Below are 20,386 nucleotides of genomic sequence, written 5' to 3' on the forward strand. Positions count from 1 at the left end.
CCAGGGGTCTGCTTCCAGTAAGGGCTGAGCTGGCATTTCTTGGTCCCACAGGATCAGCTTTAGGGGCTTTTATTTCGAGTACTGGTGTGTCTCTGTGTTTGTTCCTTGGCATCACCCCCTTCACCATCACTGGGAGCTGCTGAGTTTTGCCTTGGGTTGTTGTGCACAGACAGGAGTGTCACTGAGGCACGGAGTGGGCAGTGCCCAGGTGCTCCCAGACAGGGAAGGGTTCATCTGCTCGGCTTCTCCCAGGGGCAGCACAGAAACCAGCCGAGAGCACCTCAGTAATGGGGGCCAGGATAGAAACCAGCAGAGAGCATCCCACTAATGAGGGACGAGTGCTCCACACGCAGCAGCTCCGGGAGGAAGGAGGCCAGGGCGGCTGGAGAGGGAACGAGCTGCGGGATAATGAGGCAGGGAACAATAGCTGGAGAAGGGATAAAAGGGTCTGGCTGTGGAGACATCAGTGCAGAGGTGTTGCTCAGGGTGCTCCCACCCCCATCAGCTTCACGCCCATTGGAAGAGAGACAAAAAAAAAGGAACTTTTAACGCTTAGTTTGAACTCCTGACACTTCTTTGTCATTACTGCATGTTCAGATATTCCCAAAATAAAATAAGAAAGAGAATTCGCATCAGGCTAGAAATTCAGGATTCATTATGTGGCAGCACTAATTTGGTTTCCATTTCCACGGCTGGTGTTTTTGAGGCACTTCCTTCCCCTAATTAAACCTTGTTGTAAAACCAGTGCCAAAGTAGGTCTTTGGATCCATTAGACAAACCATTGACTGGTCATTACTGGGAGCTCTGAGCCCTTGAGTCGAAGGACAAGTGAAATACAGCCAGGCTTCCCGGGGCCGGGAGTCCGGCAGAGCCCGTCGGGCACGACGGGCCGGTGAGAGCCGCTGGCACGGGCAGAGGGTGCTCTGAGCCACTGCAGGAAAGGATGAGTCACTGCTCCAGCTCCGCCGGGATAACAGCACAGGAAGCACAGTGCGTGCGTGGGTATGTGCCGTGTTCCTCCTTTAGCGAGATCAACTCGTGTAGAACTGATCGGGAAGGAAAATGTGGGCAGGGAACAAAGAAAAGCGGAAGAATAACTTCTCTGGGGGGCTCCAGCACGTGGGTGTGGCAGCAGCAGTGAGAGTCACCTCTGCAGCTTCGGGCTTGAGGTTGTGGCTCCTTCGAGCCCATGGAAAGGCAAAATGCTGGGCTTTCACCTCTTATTACATTACTGCTCTCTGATTTCATCATCTTAGCTTTAAAAAAACTCTCCCAGATAAGTTTTAACATCTTCTTTACAGTCGGAAAGTTTAGCACCTGAGTCAGTGCCTGATTTTAGCTGTCCGAGATTTTGGGGGGTGACAAAACAACCAAATAGATGACCTGATCAAATCTACATTAAAATGTCAAGAAACAATTTTGCTTGCATTTAAGCAAGTCTATAAAGAAATACCAAAAGGGAAAATTAATTGACAATCAATATTACCGTATTTTCTAATATTTGCTAAACATCAGCAGATGATGTTTGCTACTGCTATGAGTTGATGGTGATGCAATGCCAGGTATTTTCTGAGCCACATTTGAGTTCTTCTGTTCCAGGCTTGGACAGTGGGTGCCTGGGGCAGCACTGCTCTCCTGGCAGCCTCGGGAACCTTGTGAAGAGGCTTTCACACAGTTTCCTCACACAAACAGTTAATCATGGCCATCAGCACCAGTCATCCCACAGCACGAGTGTTTCCCAGCAAAGGCACTGCTGGGCTTGGCTATGGCCAGAGACAGCCTTGAGGAGACATCACAGGTGCCCTCAGAGCAGGGTTTGCTGCTGCCAATCAGAGAAAACTGAGGCTTTGCTCCTACCAACCACTGATGCCCAAATCTCTGCTGCCAGAGTGGGTGCCTGACTGTACCCACAGTCCACGTGTTCCCACAGGAGGTGAGACAGAGTGAAACCTGCCCGGGAGGGGAGGAGGGACGAGGGAGGACTTGGCAAAACTTCCACCTTCCAAAGAGCCACTCTGAGGAAATGTGGCTCTCACACCCATCTCCATTGCCCCACAATGCTCCTGAATTCACCCAAAAACTCCCAGCAGCAGCAGAGCTGGTACCAATGATATCATGGAGCTCCCTGGGCATGGACTGCCTCTGCTCCATCCAACTCCAGCTTCTTCACAGCCCTCGCTGGGCTGGGAAAACACAACAGCCTTCCCACTGCAGGCTTTTGTCTAGATAATGGAGAAACAGGCAGAGACCTGGCCAAGAATACCCAACCCAGCCCACTGTGCAGAGGTGCAGGACTGGCACAGGGCATCGCCTCACAAGCTGGCACCAGTGAGAACCAGAGGTAGGGCTTGGAACGGCCAGGGCTCGGGCTTGGGGGGAAATCCAGCTTTGCTCCAGGGGCAGCATGGATGTGGGGGTGCAAACGGCTTTGGGGGAGCCCAAGGAGCCTTGCAGGACTGAAAAGAGGTACCAGGCACCCGCAGAGCCCCACTGACACCCCCGTGGCTGCCCTGCCAGCTGGGTCATAGCGTCGGTCACAGCACCTCGGAGGCAGCTCCACATCCATTCTTTTCATCTTCCTCATGCATTAGGTAGCAAGTTCTTAATTGAAATATTTAATTTTGTCTCCCCTGGCATGTGATCTTCACTGTTTCCGGCCTGTTTGTCTTCTTAACCATTTGAGGAAACTGTATAACGTGAGTATGAACTCACTATCAAACCGCCCCAGCAGAACTGCCTTTCTTGGCTGGGAGCTGAACAAAAGAGCTTTTCTGAGTAGTAATTTCAGTTTAAAATGGCAATATAGGAAGAAGGCAAGATTGCTCCCTGCTGTAATTAGAACAAGTTTTCCAGGATCCTGCATTATCTTTGGACTCTGGAAGTGTAGTTGCTCTACCAGGATTAATAAGTCACCCCCATTAACTCCAATTACTGCCGTGCTGTATCACAGGGCGTCGTGGAGGCAGCGCTATCATAAACCATTTGCATATTCTGGAAGACAGAAGGGACTCCAGAGCTGCAGCTTCATTATCTTGTTGGTTTATGATATTAATAAGGCCAAGAGGGAGAAGAAAAGGTGTGTAGTATTCCCCTGTGGGACTGTGTGAGATTGCCATTGCATACAGCACTCCATCCTCGTGCTGGACACTCACCACATCAGCCACTCATTGTAGAATTATCATCTTTTGCCAGCATAATACTGTGCCATTCTGCCTCCCAAAGTTCATTCCCTGTTGGGACTCTCTGGCTCCCTGGGGTGTACATGATGCTGTGTGAGATCTATTTAATTAGCCCATGAACAGCTTTTGTTTTCAAGACAGCAAAATGTCAGCTCAGACATTAAAAATGCAGAGGAGCCGGCTCCTCTCACGCTGATGGGGAGGGAGCTGCTCCCTGGGCCACAGCACACACGGGGGAGGTGTTTCCTAGGGGGCTGGAGCACAGTAGGGTTCTGTCACCCCCTAAATTGTGGGTTGACAGTCTCCAAGGACAGTGGCTTCCACTCTGCAAGGACAGCAAGCACAGGACAGAAACACCATCGTAGAATGGTTTGAATCATACAATCTCAGAATCACAGAATCATTTAGGCTGGAAAAGCCCTCTAAGACCATTAAGTCCAACCATTTCCCAGCACTGCCAAGGCTGCCACTAATCCATGTCCTCAAGTGCCAGATCCACACGGCTTTTAGATCCCTCCAGGGACAGGGACTCCACCGATGCTCTGGGCAGTCTGTACCAGGCCCGGACAACCTTCAAGTGAAGAAATTTTCCCAATACCCAACCTAAACCTCCTGTTGCTTGTTACCTGGAAGAAGAGACCGACTCCCACGTGGCTGCACCCTCCCCGCAGGAGGTTGCAGAGAGTGAGCACGTTCCTCCCTCGGTACCCTGGGCTCGTGCCCCGCTGGCAGGTCCCGGGTGCGGGCTGGGAGCTGGGCTCAGACCTGCTCCTGCCAGCCGTGCGTGTCGTATCTGCCGTGGACACATCTCTTGGTTCTTATCAGCACCTGAGCTGCCATTTCCCCGGTTGTTTTCCCAGGAAAGGCAAACAGAGGCGGCCGTGGCTCCACAGTGGGAGGATCCGTGCCGTGCCAGGCTCGCCACGGGGCCGTGGCAGGGAAGATGCACACTGGGGTCAGTCCCTGCTCCCCGTGCCCCTCTGCCCTCTCCCCTCCTCCCTGGGGCCCAGGGGACATGAACCCCTTTCTGCTCCAGAGCAGCGACCGCGGTGCCCTGTGCCATAGGGACCCTGGGGCTGGGGCAGAACTGTCCACCACAAACCCACCCTTCACAAGGGGAAACTGGAACATTGTGTTGTAAAGGGAATATTGTAAAGTATTTTAAACACTACAGGCAGTAGTATTTTACAATAAAATAAATTGTATTTCAGGCTCCCTGTGGAAAGCCTGCAGGGTGTATAAGGGGAAGAGACTGTCTTCTGACACGTGAGAAAGGAAGCAATGAAGCTTCAGAGACTTGAAAAAGAAAACATGGTGTAGTTTGACCTAGAGTGTTTCCTAAGGTGAAGGGGAATGAAGCTCTCCAGGAGCAAATAGGTAGGTCACAAGTCAATTCAAGTAAAATGTGAAACAGGTATTTTTACAGCAGGTGAGATGTCCTGTGGTGGGGAGTTGAGAGCAGCTTGGCTTCCAAGCTCTGTGCTCACTGGCCCCTTCCAGCAGCACTCCCAGGGAGATGCAGCATGCCAGGTACACTCTGTGTATAATATATGTATTTATATATGTATGTATGTATATATGTATATCCTTTCCCTCTCTATGAGCAGGTATTGCTATGATCATTTGGGGTCCTTTCCACCAGCTCTCAGCCTGCACCAGGTTCAGTCCCCTTGTTCATACCTGCATGCTTTGAAATACTGCCATCTGCATCTTGATCTTCCTGAAAACCAACACCAACAGGTAGAAACAACTGGATTCATGGCCAGCCCGTTCCCTTTGCACTCCCCCACACTGTGATAGCTCAGCACTAATTGGACTGACTGGGAACTTCCATTTGTGCTCCAACAGGCTTTCACTCCTCATTAGGGGTATATCATCCATTTGGGTTAAATCAGCTGTTAACGGAACAAAACTTTCAGTTAAATGGAAATCAGTGGTATAAAATCTCATATTTTACAGGAAGTACATTAAGAAGCTGAGCTGGAAGGAATTCAGCTCCAGCTCTACTGAACAGAAACCAAGTCAGCTCCAGGCATATGCTGGAGTGATGGAGGGAAAGGTGCTAATGCAACATGCTTCATGTTGTGCTCCAAAATAAGAACAGCTCGGCATGGCAAGCAGGAAGGCACTCGTTTGCTGGCTGTGGATAAAGGCATGGAACAGCGTGGCTGCGAAAAATCTGCCTCGTTCTTTACTCGTGGAAGTGTTTGGACCTTTCACAGCTGAAGCACTGCAGCCAGAATGTGCAGACTGTTATACCCGGGATGTGAGAATTCCCTGGAGCCGGCGGGCTTGGAAGGGCCGTGCTGAGGTGTGGAGGGGCTGTGCTGAGGTGTGGAGGGGTTGTGCTGAGGTGTGGAGGGGCTGTGCTGAGGTGTGGAGGGGCTGTGCTGAGGTGTGGAGGGGCTGTGCTGAGGTGTGGAGGGGCTGTGCTGAGGTGTGGAGGGGTTGTGCTGAGGTGTGGAGGGGCTGTGCTGAGGTGTGGAGGGGCTGTGCTGAGGTGTGGGCTGCCTGAACAGGGTAGGATACACAGGTCTGGTGATGTCCTTGGCAGGTCCAAAGGAATTCAGGTGAGGTCTCATCACAGTGGAGTAGAGGGGCAGAGTCCCCTCCTCACTTGATGCCCATGCTGTGGGATGAGCCCAGCACACAAGGGGTTTCTGGGTGCCAGTCGTTCTACTCAGGGCTGCACTTTTGTATTCATCCTCGAGTACACGTATTGGTCCCACAGGAACCCTCTGCCAGTCAAGGTGTCACCTCTGTATGCAGCCACGGCCTCATGAGGGGGTGTCTCTCCATCCTGTCAGTGTTACCCTGAGGTCAATGTGAACATGCCCATGGGAGCCCTGGCAAGCCACACACACACAGACCATCCTCCTGCCAGCTCCTGCTCCCAGCTGCGCTCTGGCAGGGTCCCCACAGCCAAACCCTGCTGCACCTCAGCCTGGTTCCAACACCAGCACAAATCCCAGGAATGCCTCCTTCCCCTGCAGCTGTGTGCTCTTGGAACTGCTGCTCCAGCCTTTTGTCTCCAGGTTTGGATTTATGGTGCTGCTTAGGTAACCGAGGGAAACAGGCTGGAGTTCACAGAGCATATTTACTGATGCTATCGCTGTGGCTTTGCCATGACTCAAAATTTGCTCAAGACAGGAAACTCAAGGAAGCTGCCACAAGAAGCTGCAGTGAGCAGTGGGACTGTGAATGTCACTAATGAAATGGCAATTACAAAGGGAGGGAGAAACTAAAAGGCTTCTCCTCTACTTATAACGTTGCTTTGGGTATTCTTCTTATTATTTTACACAACAATCCAAGTCTTTTATTGAAATAAACTCTGCTTTGGGTCATGCAGCCAATTCTCCAAGGGGCAAGATGGCTTTCCCCTATTGAGCACAGTAGGCTCAATATGATTGTACTGCATTTGCTGTGTGTCTGGTTTGTGGGCTGAATGTTTGCTCTCCTGGGATTGCCAAGACTCAGGATTGATTTTTCCAGTGCTCTCAAATCCTAGAGGGCACCACAGAACAGTTCTGCAAACCAGGCTTGCTCTACAACACAGATTTTACAGGTGTTGCTCTTCTTGTCTCCTTTTTAGCTTTCCTTTCTCTTCATATTTGATTTGTATTAAAATTAAAAAGGATCTTAAAGTAGTGAACAAGCAGTTAGTGGATGAGTATGAAAGGGGAAAACCCCCTAACATCAAGAAGAAAAGGCACTATATTTGCAGAATTGAAGCTGTTGCTTCGAAGCTTCAGCCTGTGTAAGCTGCCCCAAAAGCAAAGCCAGGCCGGCGACTCCATCTGCAGCCACTTGCATATTCCCACAGGGGTACAATATGCAGCTGATTTCCCAATTAAGCTTTCCCAGCAAAGAAGTTTTATAATTTAAACAGACTCAAAAGTTTGAGAAATGAATACATATTCATGAAGGACTAATAACGCTCTGTCTAGAACACAGCTTTGAGCTGAGAGCAGCTCTGACTGGCTCATGTCTCACCCACCACACTTAGCGAAAATGGGAACGAGGAAGAAATGGCTGAAACCAGCAGATTGTGTTTTGCTAAGACAATAAATAATAACCGTATTCTGACTCAAGTGCCAAATGTATAGCGCTTAATTAGAGGTCAGTAGAGCATATTTCTGCTCAGCTGTTCCATTTACAGCAATTAACATGTTCGTGTCGCTTAAACTGGGTTGCAGAGCAGATTTCAAAGGGTTGAGCGAAAGCAAAATCAGGGAAGGGCTGTTCCACCATTCTCAGCAGCTCATGAGCAGCACCCACGGCACCCATTGGAGCTCCAGGGAAGACGAGGGACAGAGGGGTCTTAGCCCTGGTGTGGTGTCCCCCTGCCCCATCACTGTGAGGGCTCAGGGGACCCTGCCCCATCACTGTGAGGGCTCAGGGGACCCTGCCCCATCGCTGCGAGGGTCGAGGTGACTCTGCCCTCTGGCCAGCGCTGGCTACCCTCCTGCTCGGGCTGTGCGGTGACACATCAGAGGCGGGTGACTGTGCCCGGGGCACCGGCCTCGCCCGTGGCTCCACACCCGCTGCACCGCGTGGGCTCCACCGCCGCCTGCTCCGCCCCAGCGCCAGGGCCCTCCGAGCTCTGCATCGGGGGTGACCGGGCGGGGACCCCGAGGTGGCGAGTGCCGCCGGAGCAGGGGCAGTGCCCGGTGACAGCCCTGTCCCGCAGCCCCGGCGGTGTCCCCGGAGCAGGGGCAGTGCCCGGTGACAGCCCCTGTCCCGGTGCCGCGGGCGGGGAGCGGCAGCGCCGCCCGTGCGGGGGCGGTGCGGGGGGCGGGCGCGCCCCGGGGCCGAGCCACCGCCTCGTCCCGCCCGCGCTCAGTCCGCCCGGGGCCGGCGGCCGTGCCCGGTGCGGGGTTGCGGCCGCGCTCCCGCTGTGGAGGGACCCCGGAGCCGCTGCCCCCGGAGCCGCTGCCCCCGGCCCTGCCCGGCCATGGGCGCCGGGGCAGCCGCGGGCGGGACGCCGCCCCCCGCGGGCGGGCGCTGCCGGCGGCGCGGAGCGGCGAGCGCGGGCTGAGAGCAGGAGCGGGAGCAGGAGGACGAGGAGGAGGAGGAGGAAGGCGCCGCGGGAGGCAGGTGGGGCTGCCCCGGCGCTCCTGCAGCCGGGCTGGGGCGCGGCGGCGGCCGGGGGCGATGCGGGGAGAGGGGCCGGGAGGGCGGAGGTGACCTGGGGGAGCCGGGCGGGCGGAGGGGAGCGGGGCCGGGCGGAGGGAGCCGGCGGGACCGCGGGGAGCGGCGGCGGGCGGGCGGCGGGACGGGGCGGCAGCCGCGGGGGCGGGCGGGGCGGCGGCGCTCGCCGAGGGGCGCGGGAGGAGCGGCCGCTCCGCTGCCCCCGATCGGCCCTGCTGGCTCCGATCGGCCCCGCCGGCCCCGGCCGCTCTCGTTGCCGTAGCCCGGCCGCTCCGCTCCCGCCGCGCCGCCCTGTCCCTGTCCCCGGTCCGCGGTGGCGAGCGCGGTGCTCCGGGGCGGGGAGCGGAGCGGGGCCCTTCCTGCTCGCAGAGGTGTCCCCTGGTTCCCGGCGGGTCCGGGTGCTGCGGGGGGACGCTCCGCCAGGCACCGCCGCTTGGAAACCTCCGAGGAAAACCAGGGCAGGGCTCACCTTCCAGCGAGGTTTCCTTTGCTCTCTCCTTTTTTTTTGGATGCGTTTTAGATGCCTGTAGAGACTTCGTTGGTTCGCCTCAGACCTATGTGACTCTGGGGGAAGGATCATGACTGAAGTCCTTCTCTCTGCTGCTCTGAATGGAACTGAACCCAACCTGTTATCCAGCAGCGGCTGGTCTGTGGGAAACGTCACCACCAAGTGTTCTCTGACCAAAACTGGCTTCCAGTTCTATTACCTGCCCACCGTCTACATTCTGGTCTTCATCACTGGGTTTTTGGGCAACAGTGTGGCCATCTGGATGTTTGTCTTCCACATGAGGCCTTGGAGCGGCATCTCGGTTTACATGTTCAACCTGGCATTAGCCGATTTCTTGTATGTCTTGACTCTGCCCGCCCTCATCTTTTACTACTTCAACAAAACAGACTGGATCTTCGGAGATATCATGTGCAAGCTGCAGAGGTTCATCTTCCACGTGAACCTGTATGGCAGTATTCTGTTCCTGACCTGCATCAGCGTGCACAGGTACACGGGAGTGGTGCACCCCCTGAAGTCGCTGGGGAGGCTGAAGAAGAAGAACGCCATGTACATCAGCAGCCTGGTCTGGGTCCTTGTGGTGGCCGCCATTTCTCCAATACTCTTCTACTCGGGAACGGGGATAAGGAAAAATAAAACCATAACGTGCTATGACACAACGGCCGATGATTACCTGCGAAGTTACTTCATTTACAGCATGTGCACCACAGTGCTGATGTTCTGCATCCCCTTCATAGTGATTCTTGGTTGCTATGGGCTCATCGTGAAAGCTTTGATTTACAAAGATTTGGACAATTCTCCTCTCAGGAGAAAGTCTATTTACCTGGTTATTATCGTGTTGACGGTCTTTGCCGTGTCCTACCTTCCCTTCCACGTGATGAAGACCTTAAATCTAAGGGCCAGGGTGGATTTTCAGACTCCAGACATGTGTGCCTTCAACGATAAGGTTTATGCCACTTACCAAGTGACGAGGGGCCTGGCCAGCCTCAACAGCTGCGTCGACCCCATCCTTTACTTCCTGGCAGGTGACACCTTCCGAAGGCGGCTTTCCAGGGCCACCAGGAAATCGTCCAGAAGGAGCGAACACAACGTGCAGTCCAAAAGCGAGGAAATGACTCTCAATATTTTAGCAGAGTATAAACAGAATGGAGATACCAGTTTGTGAACAAATGTGGAAGATTTGGGAGCAGTTTGAAAAAATCCTCCGCTTTGAGGCAGTAGGAGACTGTAGGGCTACAAGTGTGTGAGGAAAATCTACCAGTCTCAAATTCCTTTTAGGTAAAGCCTCATTTTCTGATCTTAGAAAAAGCTTAACAAAGTCAGTGGAAGGATTCTAATGGAAAATAACGTGTCAAAATTCAGCTTTCCTTCAATAGTCTCATTTCTTTCTGACTTGTGTCAGATAAAGTAAAATGAATAAATCCCCTAAAGGAGGAAAGCAATCCAAGTGCTTCTAGTTTAATGACTTAGTCTCCCACGTTCAAAAATGTTCTCAGTCAGCCTGTCTTTAAAAATAGGAAATAAAAATAAGAGCAGTATCTTGTCTTCTGAGGCTCAGTCACAGCCTTTCGCTGTTGTACACAAGGATTTAAATGAGAGTCACGATGCAGTTATCATTTACAGTTTTATTATTTCTAGTGCTGATAATTATTTGGTAGTTTGGTGGCATTTATGGTTCAGTCCTCTTTCAGTGCCGGTGTTTTACTAAAGGTAGGCTTACTGGTGTGTGCATGGTTGTGCTTTTGGATGGTTGTTCACGACAAGTCTGGACCCCCTTAGAGGCCGAGGGCTGGCGGGTGAGGTGACCCCTGGGGCACTTGCAGACGGGCCCCCCAGGGCTGTGTGTTGGTGAGCAGAGGTGTGTGGAGGTGCCCTGCCCCTGAGCCCAGGGTCCCTCCCTGCTTCGTGCCAGGGTGGCCAGAGGGGCACGGACTGGGCTGGCCGGGGAGCGCGGGGCGAGCCTGGCCCAGAGGCTGCCACATCCCACCGTGCCCGGCCCAGGGGCTGCCAGCATCCTGCCTGCCCAGCCCAGGGGCTGCCAGCATCCTGCCTACCCGGCCCAGGGGCTGCCAGTGTCCCTCCGTGCCCGGCCCAGGGGCTGCCAGCATCGGAGCCCTGCAGAGCTCTGTGCAGGGAGAAGTGGCTGTGCTGGAAATACCTGACCCTGCCAGGCCAGCACAGGACAGGTGCTCGAGTTACCTGCCTTTGGTACGAGAATGGTTCTGTTCCTGCAGTCTGTACAGACAACACAAGAGTTGTTTCCCAAGAAATATAATGATTAAAATGGATAATATAAATGGAATATATATATATATTATATATATATATATATAACAGTAATTGGGGGAGGGAATGAGTTTTTTTGTACTTTGGCACATAAATTACTGTATTAACATGTTGTGATATACTAAGGACTAAATCCAGCCCTTTACTGTAGATCTTCTCCAAATGTGGAATAGTTCATCCAAAATTAGCCAAACTGCAATATTGTGTAACATAAGAGCTAGTGATCAGGCACAGACGAAATCTTACATGGGCAGTCTCACTCGTTTCTCATGTTTTTAATAAATGTATTTGAAAATATTTTGTGCTGAAAGCGTTATGAAAGCATGCTCTGAATTATGAATTTAGTGTACGAAATAAGGTTCTGTGTAATCCTAAGGGTGATTTGTTCCTCCAGTCTTCATAGTAAGAGTAAAATACTTATATTTTACTTACCAATTTTCAGTGGTTGGTAACAAACGAGAGTAGCTCTAGTTATTTTTTGACAACATTGTAAAGCAGCTTCTGTTCACAAGTACGGCTTCATCTGCAGAATCCCTATTTATTGAACTTATTTATTAGAATGCTAAATGTAAAGTATGTAAAGTGTGGTTCTCCGTGATCATATTCAGAATTGGGCATTAATGGAAAATTGAAGAGCATGTTTCAATCACTGTAATAATAATGTGTCTTTTAACAGAACATCTTTATAATAAACTTGATTCCACCCTGACTATTTGCTGGTGATATGTAACCTAGTGATAAATTAAACTACTGATGTATAGCCTAGAGGTAAATGAAACTCCAGCTTAGCAAGCCTCTTAAAGCAACGTGGAGAGCTCATTCAGGCCTATGAAAAATGTAGAGGTAGTGAAAAAATCCCAACCAAAGGTCAATTGCTAATTAATCCTGACTGACAAAGCCCATGGAACAGCACAGACTATTTATATACCACAGAAAGAGCCTGATTCACAATAAATGACTTCTCCTATTATGTGATTATTTGAGGCTTCATTCAGCTGAGGCACATCTTGTTTGGAATGGCAGATGAATTACATGGAGAGGGAGCATAAAAATAGGATATTCTCTGAATCTGCTTCTCTGGGTTGAAAATCCCGTTCATTTCCCAGTGTTTTGTGGTTGATTTCAGTTAGTTCCACTAATTCATGCCTGCAAAAAGATCCCACAGAGCCCCAGCAGAGTGGCACACCCAGGTTGGGCCTGCTGCAGCTGCTCGGAGTGTTTTTACGACATGGCTCTTTGCTGTGGCAGAGTTGGCCACTGTCGCGGTGTGTGCGGAGTCCCAGGGTGACAGAACCCCGCTCCAGGTGGCTGGACACGTGGCAGGAGAGACCCCCGTGTGGATGGAGCAGGGAGATCCACCCTGGGGACCCTGTTGGGCCACCTCACCTGCAGCCTGCTGGGTCTGTGCTCCCTGGGCAGTCTGCTGGAGCTGTTCCAGTGCTCCCTGCCTGGCCAAGGGGTGGTGCAGTTGGGGTGATTCACCAGGGCATCACTGAGGTCTGTTGGGACACTTGGTTGGATGAAGGTCCCTTTCACTGCCGAGCAGCCGTGGCAGGAGGCAGCACTCACAGCTTCCCACGTGGACATGCTCGGGAGCCTCCCAGCACACACAGAGCAGGGTCATTAAACACCTTTAACATGGGGTTGATTTTCCATCTCTCGGCTCCTGTGCCCTGTGACTCCCGGCTGTACCTGCTGAGATGTCACAGCCGCTGCTGAATCCTGCTGGAACGTGGAGCTGAGCCTCACAGCCTCCTGTAGAGCTCTGCTCTAGAGGCATTGCTCTGTTTGGCATGGGGTAGTCAGAGCCACTGCAAAGTCCCACCAAATTCCTGTCTCCTCCCACGCCTGCTGGAACAACAGAACCGTGTGTGTTGGGTGTCCCCCTTAGAGGATGCTGGTCATCTGGGGGGGATTGGGCACCCAAGCAGAGCCATGAGCTCCTGGGGAACTTGGCAAGTCTGTTGTTAAGCTGTTCCTTTCTAAAATGTATTTGTGGAAGACAGTCCACCAACCTTAGGGGCCCAAGGGGATCCCTGTGTTTATCTGTAAACCTTGGAGATGAGATGGGTGTAGTGTAGAGACCTTTCCCTGATCAGCTGGAGTTTCTGATCCATCCAATGTGCAAAGGGAATGCAACTGCCACTCCAGCCTTTGGGCTGGTAATTAATAATCAGTGATGACCATGGGCTGTGATTACCAGGAACAGGACTCAGCTCATCACCTCACTGCTGTGACCACAAATTTCCACCTTCCCTCAAACCGTACAGCCTTCGACTGGCAAATGAGATTAAACGTGTTCTGATTTTGTGGTCATGCATGTAACCTAGGAATCTTCTAATAACTACACATCATTCACTGGAGACACCACAAAGTTTGAAGTAATAGTTATTTAGAGCTTAACTTTAGCCAAAGCACTCTGCAGGGCCCCACGCCGACACCAGTTCTCATTCGAGAGCTGTATTTCCTTCCTGAAGCTCAGAGGGTTAATGATTTTTTCGTTTGTGCCCAGTAACTCTTACATATCTTTAACACAGCATGAAATCAGTATGAAACCTACAGGTGAGCTGCTGTCAGCTTGTACATTTTCATAGCACAGCACCGTGGATTTTTCGTTTTCATCCTGCTTCTGGCAGGAGGGTGCCCTGTGATGTGATGGACAGGGGCTGTTCTTCCCCACTGCCACCAGGAGAGTCCTACCTGGAAAGTCAGGGCTATGGACTTAAACACACTGACCCCTGGGTGCCAGGAGACAAAAGAACTGCTAATCCTCTTATTTGTCTATGATTTTAGTGAACAAAAAGGTTTTGTAAAGATTTTAATAGAGCACGAGGCTGGTTGCATGTACATGCACTGGTTTTGAAGTTGCAACTATTTTTAGTGGCAGCAGAACTGCAGCCCCAGCGCTGCTGGCACAACAGCACCTCACCTAGCAACTCGTTTGGAGCCGCCCCAATAGCATTATGAAACGTTTCTTCTGCCTTTTGTGTTATTGTGCTTAATTCACATCTCCAGGTGATGCTTCAGGCAGCGATACGTCCTTAGAAATAGATCATAAATGGTTTGCAAAATACTGAAACCAAATGTGTGTAAATAAAATTTAAAACCTTGAGAGGAACCAGGTGGATCAACTGAGAATCAAAATAAGTGAATAAATGAGCAATGCTTCATCTTAAAGGATGAAGGAGGTCTGTGGGGTCTGAGAGCAATTCTGGAGTGCCAACAGCAGGCACGGGGAATATAACCTATCAGTATTTAATTGATTTCACCTGGTTTATTTTAAGATTTATTTAACTTCCTTTTTATTTTTTTTCTCTTGGTTTATCTTTGCCCGTCATGCAAGTGTTTCAGCTTTGTTGTAATATCCCTTTCATTGAAATGATATTTTCTTACCATTAAATGAATTACGTTTTCAACAAATCATGCTGTTCCAAGCCTTTCCAAAATTCCCTTTCCCAACTGAGAATGCCTGCCTACTGAGACCTGGCAGCCTCTTCCCCCCTCAGCACAGAAGTCTTCAAATGCACAGTCAGGCAGGTCCTGGGGTTTGCAGGGCTCTGCTCTGGCTGGTTGTGTTTGCCGTGAGCAGACACAGGCGGTGTGTGAACACCAGATTTAATACCTGTGCTGACTGTGCATTTCCCTCTGGTGTCACAGAGTCACGGGACCATTTAGGTTGGAAAAGACCTCCAAGATCATCGAGTCCAGCCTTTGGCCAATCACCACAATGGCTTCACTTAAGCGTGGCCGGAGCAGGCACACACGGGGTGCTGTGACCCTGGCAGGGGTGAGGCAGTGCACCAACCCAGGGGGTGTTTGTTTCTGAACATTATTTTACAGCATTAGAAAAACAAAGACCAGCCTGTGGCGAGAGGAAACGGGCAGAACAGATAAATAATTAAATAAATGGGGGGGTTCAGACTGTGCAGCTCAGGTTTCTGCTGCCAGCACCAGGCTCTGGCTCTGATGGGAGTGGGAGGGAGATGCCAGGAACGCTGCTGTGCGGATCGGGCTGAGCTCAGGCTGGGCTGGGATCAGGGCAGTGCCTGGAGGGCACTGGCAGAAGGGACACGTTCTGTGGGATTTACCCCAAACCATCACCAGCAGCCGTGGGGACGGCTGGTGTCCAGCTCCACTGGACTTGGAGAGGTCCCAGCCCTGCTGCCCATGCTGGCATTCCCACAGCGCTGAGCCTGGCCAGGACTGAGGCAGGAGAGGCCCAGAGCTGCTCGGAACCGCTGAGCTGAGCCGTGGCTGCGGGCAGGAGTGTGAATACCCAGAGGCTGCACTGTTCCCAGGCAGCTGAGAGTGGGTGTCACCGGCACCAGCAGTGCCTCTGTGTGAGGCACCAAAAGGACAGTGAAGTGTTGGGTGTATTTATATCCCCTGGGGCACACACACCAACACAGGGCTCCTTGGGGAATGGTGTCACCCCTCCGTGAGGTGGCAGCGACCCACGCCCACCACAGCCACCAGCAACACGTCTTGCAGCCCTGGCACTCGCCAGACATCCCAGCTGAGAACCAGGCAGAGACTCCCACCAGGAAACCCATTCCCAGGATCCCAAGTGAGTGTTGCCTGCCTGTGGAAGCATCCTCATGTCCCTGAGTGAACACCAGAAGATCCACTCATTTCAAGTGCTGGGAACAGCATTTACCCTTCCTGGCATTCCCCTCCATCCAAGGCACAGCGGAGTTGTTTGTGTTAATAATTCATAGAAGTCTTCTCCATTCCATTTATGGCTCTGCCAGGCAGCAGCACCAGCAGCTGCCCTGCACACTCCTCCTCGAGCCAGGGGCAGTGACCTGGGGTGGACTGAAAGCCATGGGCAGGAGCCCTGCTGCTCCCACAGACCTCCCCCAGCAGGCCGAGTGCCTCAGCTCCAGTTTGGTTCTTAACCAAAGCCAAGTCCTAATTTTCACCATGAGCCTGGTAAAACCCTGGCACGGGTTGCCCAGAGAAGCTGTGGCTGCCCCATCCCTGGAAGGGTCCGAGGCCGGGTTGGTTCCTGGTGGGTTGCAGGCACCCTCTGCCTCAGCACATGCCCACTGACAGGGATTTCTCTGTGAAAGCCAGGCTGGTTGGTCACAAATGCATCTCCTTCCACTGCTGGTAATGGACTCTTGTAGGGAGCTGATTTTTCTCCGAGGCAGTGACTGAGAACTGACCCAGCCAGGGAGGCACTGGCCGGGTTGGGGAGGGAGCTGGGGCCAGACAGTGTGGGGAGGAGGGTGGGTGTGGGACAGTTGGCAGAGGTGGGCAGGTACCCTGCCCTTGGTACCACCCAAACTGACAGAATGGAGTGACAGAGGAGGGGAAGGGATGGTCCTGCACGCAGCCAAACATCCCAAATGGAAGGGCCAAAGGCTTGGGCCACAGCTCTGGCACCAATGGATGAGGATTTGTTTGCTCTCTCTGGGACCCAGCTGGGAGAACCTCTTGGGGATTATAACACAATTTTTGTACCAAACGTTATCTTATTCCGGAATTAAAGAGCACTTTTAAGAGTCCACAGAAGTTTAATTCTTTGCAGACGACTGAGTTTTAATACCCTCAGTACAGAACAAACAGCAGAGAAGTTCAGCCATACGTGGAAGATAAATAAACTTTGCATTATAGAGGAGAAATTATTTATCTGTTTGATATCACTGGCCCACCTCTGTCACCATCCCCCTCCTAACTGCAGGCTCCATACAGGGCCCCAGGACCCGTATGGGTTTCACCTCTCCCTGCTCCCCTCAGCTGCAGTTGGGCAAATCCTTGGGGTTTGTAGCAGTTCCCAGAGCGGGGACAGCAGCCAGGCCAGAGGGAAGCAGGTCCCTGGCGCTGGAGCTCTCCTGCTCTCCTCCCCCTCAGCGATGTGTCAGGACACGTTTGGCACAAATAAAAAGTTGTTGTTTAACATTCTTGTGTATTTGTGAGCAGCGACAGTGATGCTTCCTGTAAAACAGAGTTGCGAGCGTGGCAAAGCTGTTTGATGTTACAGCCTTATTTAAACAGCATTTAGATAGTAAAAGCAGTCATTCCCCTCATCCCCACATACCAGCTACCCATTAAAATTCCTTCTCATGCTCTTGCACAAAGACTAATTTTGGCAGGAGGCTGACTTGCCCTAGATTTTTAAAAGACTACTTGTTTTAAAACAAAGTCCTTTGGAGAAGGGAGAGAGCTGGGAGAGGGCTGCTTCCTCCCCCTGCCCATCCCAGTCCTGCAGCAGCCCAAACACCCCCAATCTCATCACCCTAATCACCCCCCATCACCCTCCATCCCATCACCCCTTGACCCCATCACACTCCCATCCCATTGTCCCTCACCCCATCACCTCCCAGCCCTGCTGGATGCAGTATTCTCCTCCTCCTCCCCACGGAGGGGGCTCCCAGCCCCACGGAGGGGTGATGGAGGGGGACAGGAGCTTTGGGCACAGAGCAGGAGGAGCCAGAGAAAGATTGAAAAGCTGTCGTTCACCTTGACATTTACACACTAAAAATAAAGTTTCTAATGTTAAATGCTTTTAAAAAAATTTATGCCAATATTCAGGTATTACTGAAGTAAAGCTCTGGGTTTACAAGCTGGCTCTTGCTGCCATCAGAACCACTTTCCACCAAGGTGTTCCTTTGGTCCTGAGTTATTTCGTCTCCTTCAGACTCTGGGCAAAAAGTCACTTGGCAGTGACAACAGAGCACAGCAAAAATCAGAAGAAACCTGACCCACAGGTATCTCATGGACAGGTCCAGAGAGCAAACAGATCCAGAGAGACCCACAGAGGCAAATCAACAGCCAAACCCTCCCTGGGAGCAGATGGAGGAGCTGACTTGCCTGTTTGGCTGCGATTCAATGAAAATGTTCTCTACCCTTCCTTTTCTGCACAGGGATAAATCTGCAAAGGAAAACATTTCTCAGTGCTGTGTGCTGGCAGGGCTGGTGCCACACCAGCAGGATCCAGCACTGCCACGGCCCCTCGGGCATGTTCCTGAGTGCTCTGAGAGCTGCTTTGGCTCCAGGATCAGCAGGCTGCTAAAACCAGGAGAGGTTAAACACAGTGAGTCCCAGTGAATCCCAGTGAGTCTCAGTGATTCCCATCCCCCAGTAAATGGCTGTATAAGCAGTTGCCCTTAATGGATGTACACAAGGAAGCAGACCTGAATTTTTGGCTAGCAGTTCTCTGTAGCACCCCAGGCCATGGTGCCCTCAGGGGATGGCTCCATAGAGGGATGCTGCTTTAAAACCTCCATAGGGGCTTGTGGGTGCCCTGCCCACAGTGGGGATGGAGCCAGCACAGCCACAGCACCCACCTCACTGTTCCCAGCTGCTGGTTGGAATTCACCCCACGGCCCTTCACTGGGCTCAGCCAAGGAGAAGGGGCAGAGCTGTTCCCCCACTGTCACCTGCCCGACGCATCCGTGGCTGCCGACGCGGCCAGAGAGGCTCCGGGTCAGCGTCGTGGCCCCGATCCTTCACCAGCGGGTTTGGCCACTGACTCTGCTCATTTAAGCTCTCCTGTAACTGATACTGGAAGGGGTGACTCAGCCCTAAGTATAGTTACCTGCACCCAAAATAGAGTGGAGGCCTGTGGCAGCTCAGGGCTCCGGGGTGCAGGTCAGCCCAGAACGGGAGCAGGAGGTGCAGCACAGCCAGCAGGGCAGGTGGCACCAGCTCTTCACCTGTTTGTACCCTCATCCAGGAGGGGACTCCAAAGTAAGCCTTTGGAAATTAATCCTCTGTGTAGAATGTACACAAACATAAGCTTTCAGTTGTTCCTTTTCTTAATCAATTCACACTGACCAGAGCTCAGGAACAGGATCATTTTACACCACATCTAAAAATACACCATCAGCTACACACGGATGGATCTAAGGGGGGGGTGTGACTATGTGTGTGTGCATGTGTCCCTAAAACACTAAGATTCACTTGTAAGTCATACAAATTCCTGATACTTTGCTGCAAAAGATGGGGAGGTGGAAAACACAGTGCCCTGGCAGTGCACAAATGGGGCTTTTATCACTTGCCCAGTAATTGGCCCTGAAGCCCCTGTGCCTGTAAGATTCAGGAAGAGATCTAGAAGCTCCAGTAAGTTTCCCCAGGAGGAAACAGAGGAATCGACACCAAGAGTTGAGGGGCTGCATTCTGGGCTCACTTTGCCTCTTAGGCTGAATTGTTTAAAAGAGCAAACAGGAATTTCCCTCTTAGACTAAGATAAACTCTAATTAATTCGTGGCAGGGTCTATCCAGCAAACCCCAGGAATAATCTGCACATTGTGAAATGCTGCTGGATGTCACTGTGAGCAGCCAGCCCTGGCTGTGCTGCTGGTCCTGCCTGATGCAGCCAGAGAGCACAAACCCTGGGCTTAACCACTGCCTCTGACTAACCCCACTGTCAGCACCACCTGTAATTAAATGCCAGATTTAATATCTGCAGCTAAACAGGTCACAGAGCAGGGACAGAGGCTGCCCTGAGGAGCCTTGCTGGGGCATGGGGGTTCCCAGATGGATTTTGGAGCCAGGGTGCTCCCAGCAGCAGCCACAGCCACACTCCTCCCACAGCACCAACACATGGACGTGGCAGCTGAGGGGGCTCGGGCAGGTTGCAGACCCAGTCAGCTGCCCTGGGGTGCTCTGCATCAGATGGTGGGGCTGAACTGGGCTGTGCATCCCCAACGATCCCCCAGAACACTGGGCTGAACTGGACTGTGCATTCCCAAAAACCCCCAGAACACTGGGCTGAACCAGGTTGCATACACAGAAATCTCTCAGCATGCTGTGGTTGAACTGGACTGTGCCCCCCAGAAATCCCCTGGGATGCTGGTGCTGAACTGGGCTGTGCCCCCCAGAAATCCCCCAGGACACTGGGCAGAACAGGGCTGACCCCCCCCCAGGGCTGACCCCCCCCAGGAGCTGCCCCAGGACACCCCCCAGGCTGGGACTCCTCGAGAGGCTTTTGCTCTCTTTGGCAGTACTGGTTGTGAGGGTATAAACATGCACCCAGGATCACTGGAAATGAGTCACATTTCAGTGCCATGTAATTATTAGTTATCACATATGATATTTGCCAGCTCGTGCTGTGAACAGTTACCTTATATAACACCTGGAGAGGTGTGTCAGGCTCCAGTGGTTTCCAAGGTCTCTGTTTTGAAAGAGATTGGAGTGTGGTGCTCCTTTTCATCAACTCCAAACCTAGAGAGCTGTTCACATGTTCATCCAGCCAAATGAGGTGTTTTGGTGGGCAATGGCAACACCACCTGTGAGAGGGGCCAAGGCCCTGGTGCGG

The 20,386-nt window shown here is 52.2% G+C and overlaps 1 protein-coding gene and 2 long non-coding RNA genes across 4 annotated transcripts; all 3 read left to right on the forward strand.

Annotated features, from left to right (window-relative positions):
- The first annotated feature begins 825 nt into the window (after window positions 1–825).
- LOC116791783 lies at window positions 826–4,692 on the forward strand. Its single transcript, XR_004358864.1, has 3 exons — window positions 826–1,002; window positions 1,600–1,933; window positions 4,609–4,692. It is a non-coding gene; the product is annotated as an uncharacterized LOC116791783 (long non-coding RNA).
- Window positions 4,693–4,789: 97 nt separating this feature from the next.
- LOC116791782 lies at window positions 4,790–7,265 on the forward strand. The gene is made up of 2 exons (XR_004358863.1): window positions 4,790–4,919; window positions 5,911–7,265. It is a non-coding gene; the product is annotated as an uncharacterized LOC116791782 (long non-coding RNA).
- A 913-nt stretch (window positions 7,266–8,178) lies between these two features.
- On the forward strand, window positions 8,179–11,830 carry P2RY1 (purinergic receptor P2Y1). 2 transcript variants are annotated; one of them, XM_032698103.1, is made up of 2 exons: window positions 8,179–8,276; window positions 8,851–11,830. In XM_032698103.1, exon 2 carries the CDS (start codon window positions 8,909–8,911, stop codon window positions 9,998–10,000), a length of 1,092 nt encoding a protein of 363 aa, XP_032553994.1. In that variant the 5' UTR covers window positions 8,179–8,276; window positions 8,851–8,908; the 3' UTR covers window positions 10,001–11,830. The 2 variants fall into 2 exon arrangements, with proteins under 2 accessions (XP_032553994.1, XP_032553995.1); XM_032698104.1 differs by having other exon boundaries at window positions 8,234–8,272; window positions 8,851–10,349.
- The last annotated feature ends 8,556 nt before the right edge of the window (window positions 11,831–20,386 follow it).

Source organism: Chiroxiphia lanceolata, chromosome 10, assembly GCF_009829145.1.
Source record: "Chiroxiphia lanceolata isolate bChiLan1 chromosome 10, bChiLan1.pri, whole genome shotgun sequence".
Lineage (NCBI taxonomy): Eukaryota > Metazoa > Chordata > Aves > Passeriformes > Pipridae > Chiroxiphia > Chiroxiphia lanceolata.

What these genes read in the sequence shown, in the direction of transcription:
- P2RY1 (XM_032698103.1), top strand. Translation starts at nt 8,909, where the DNA reads ATGACTGAAGTCCTTCTCTCTGCTGCTCTGAATGGAACTGAACCCAAC.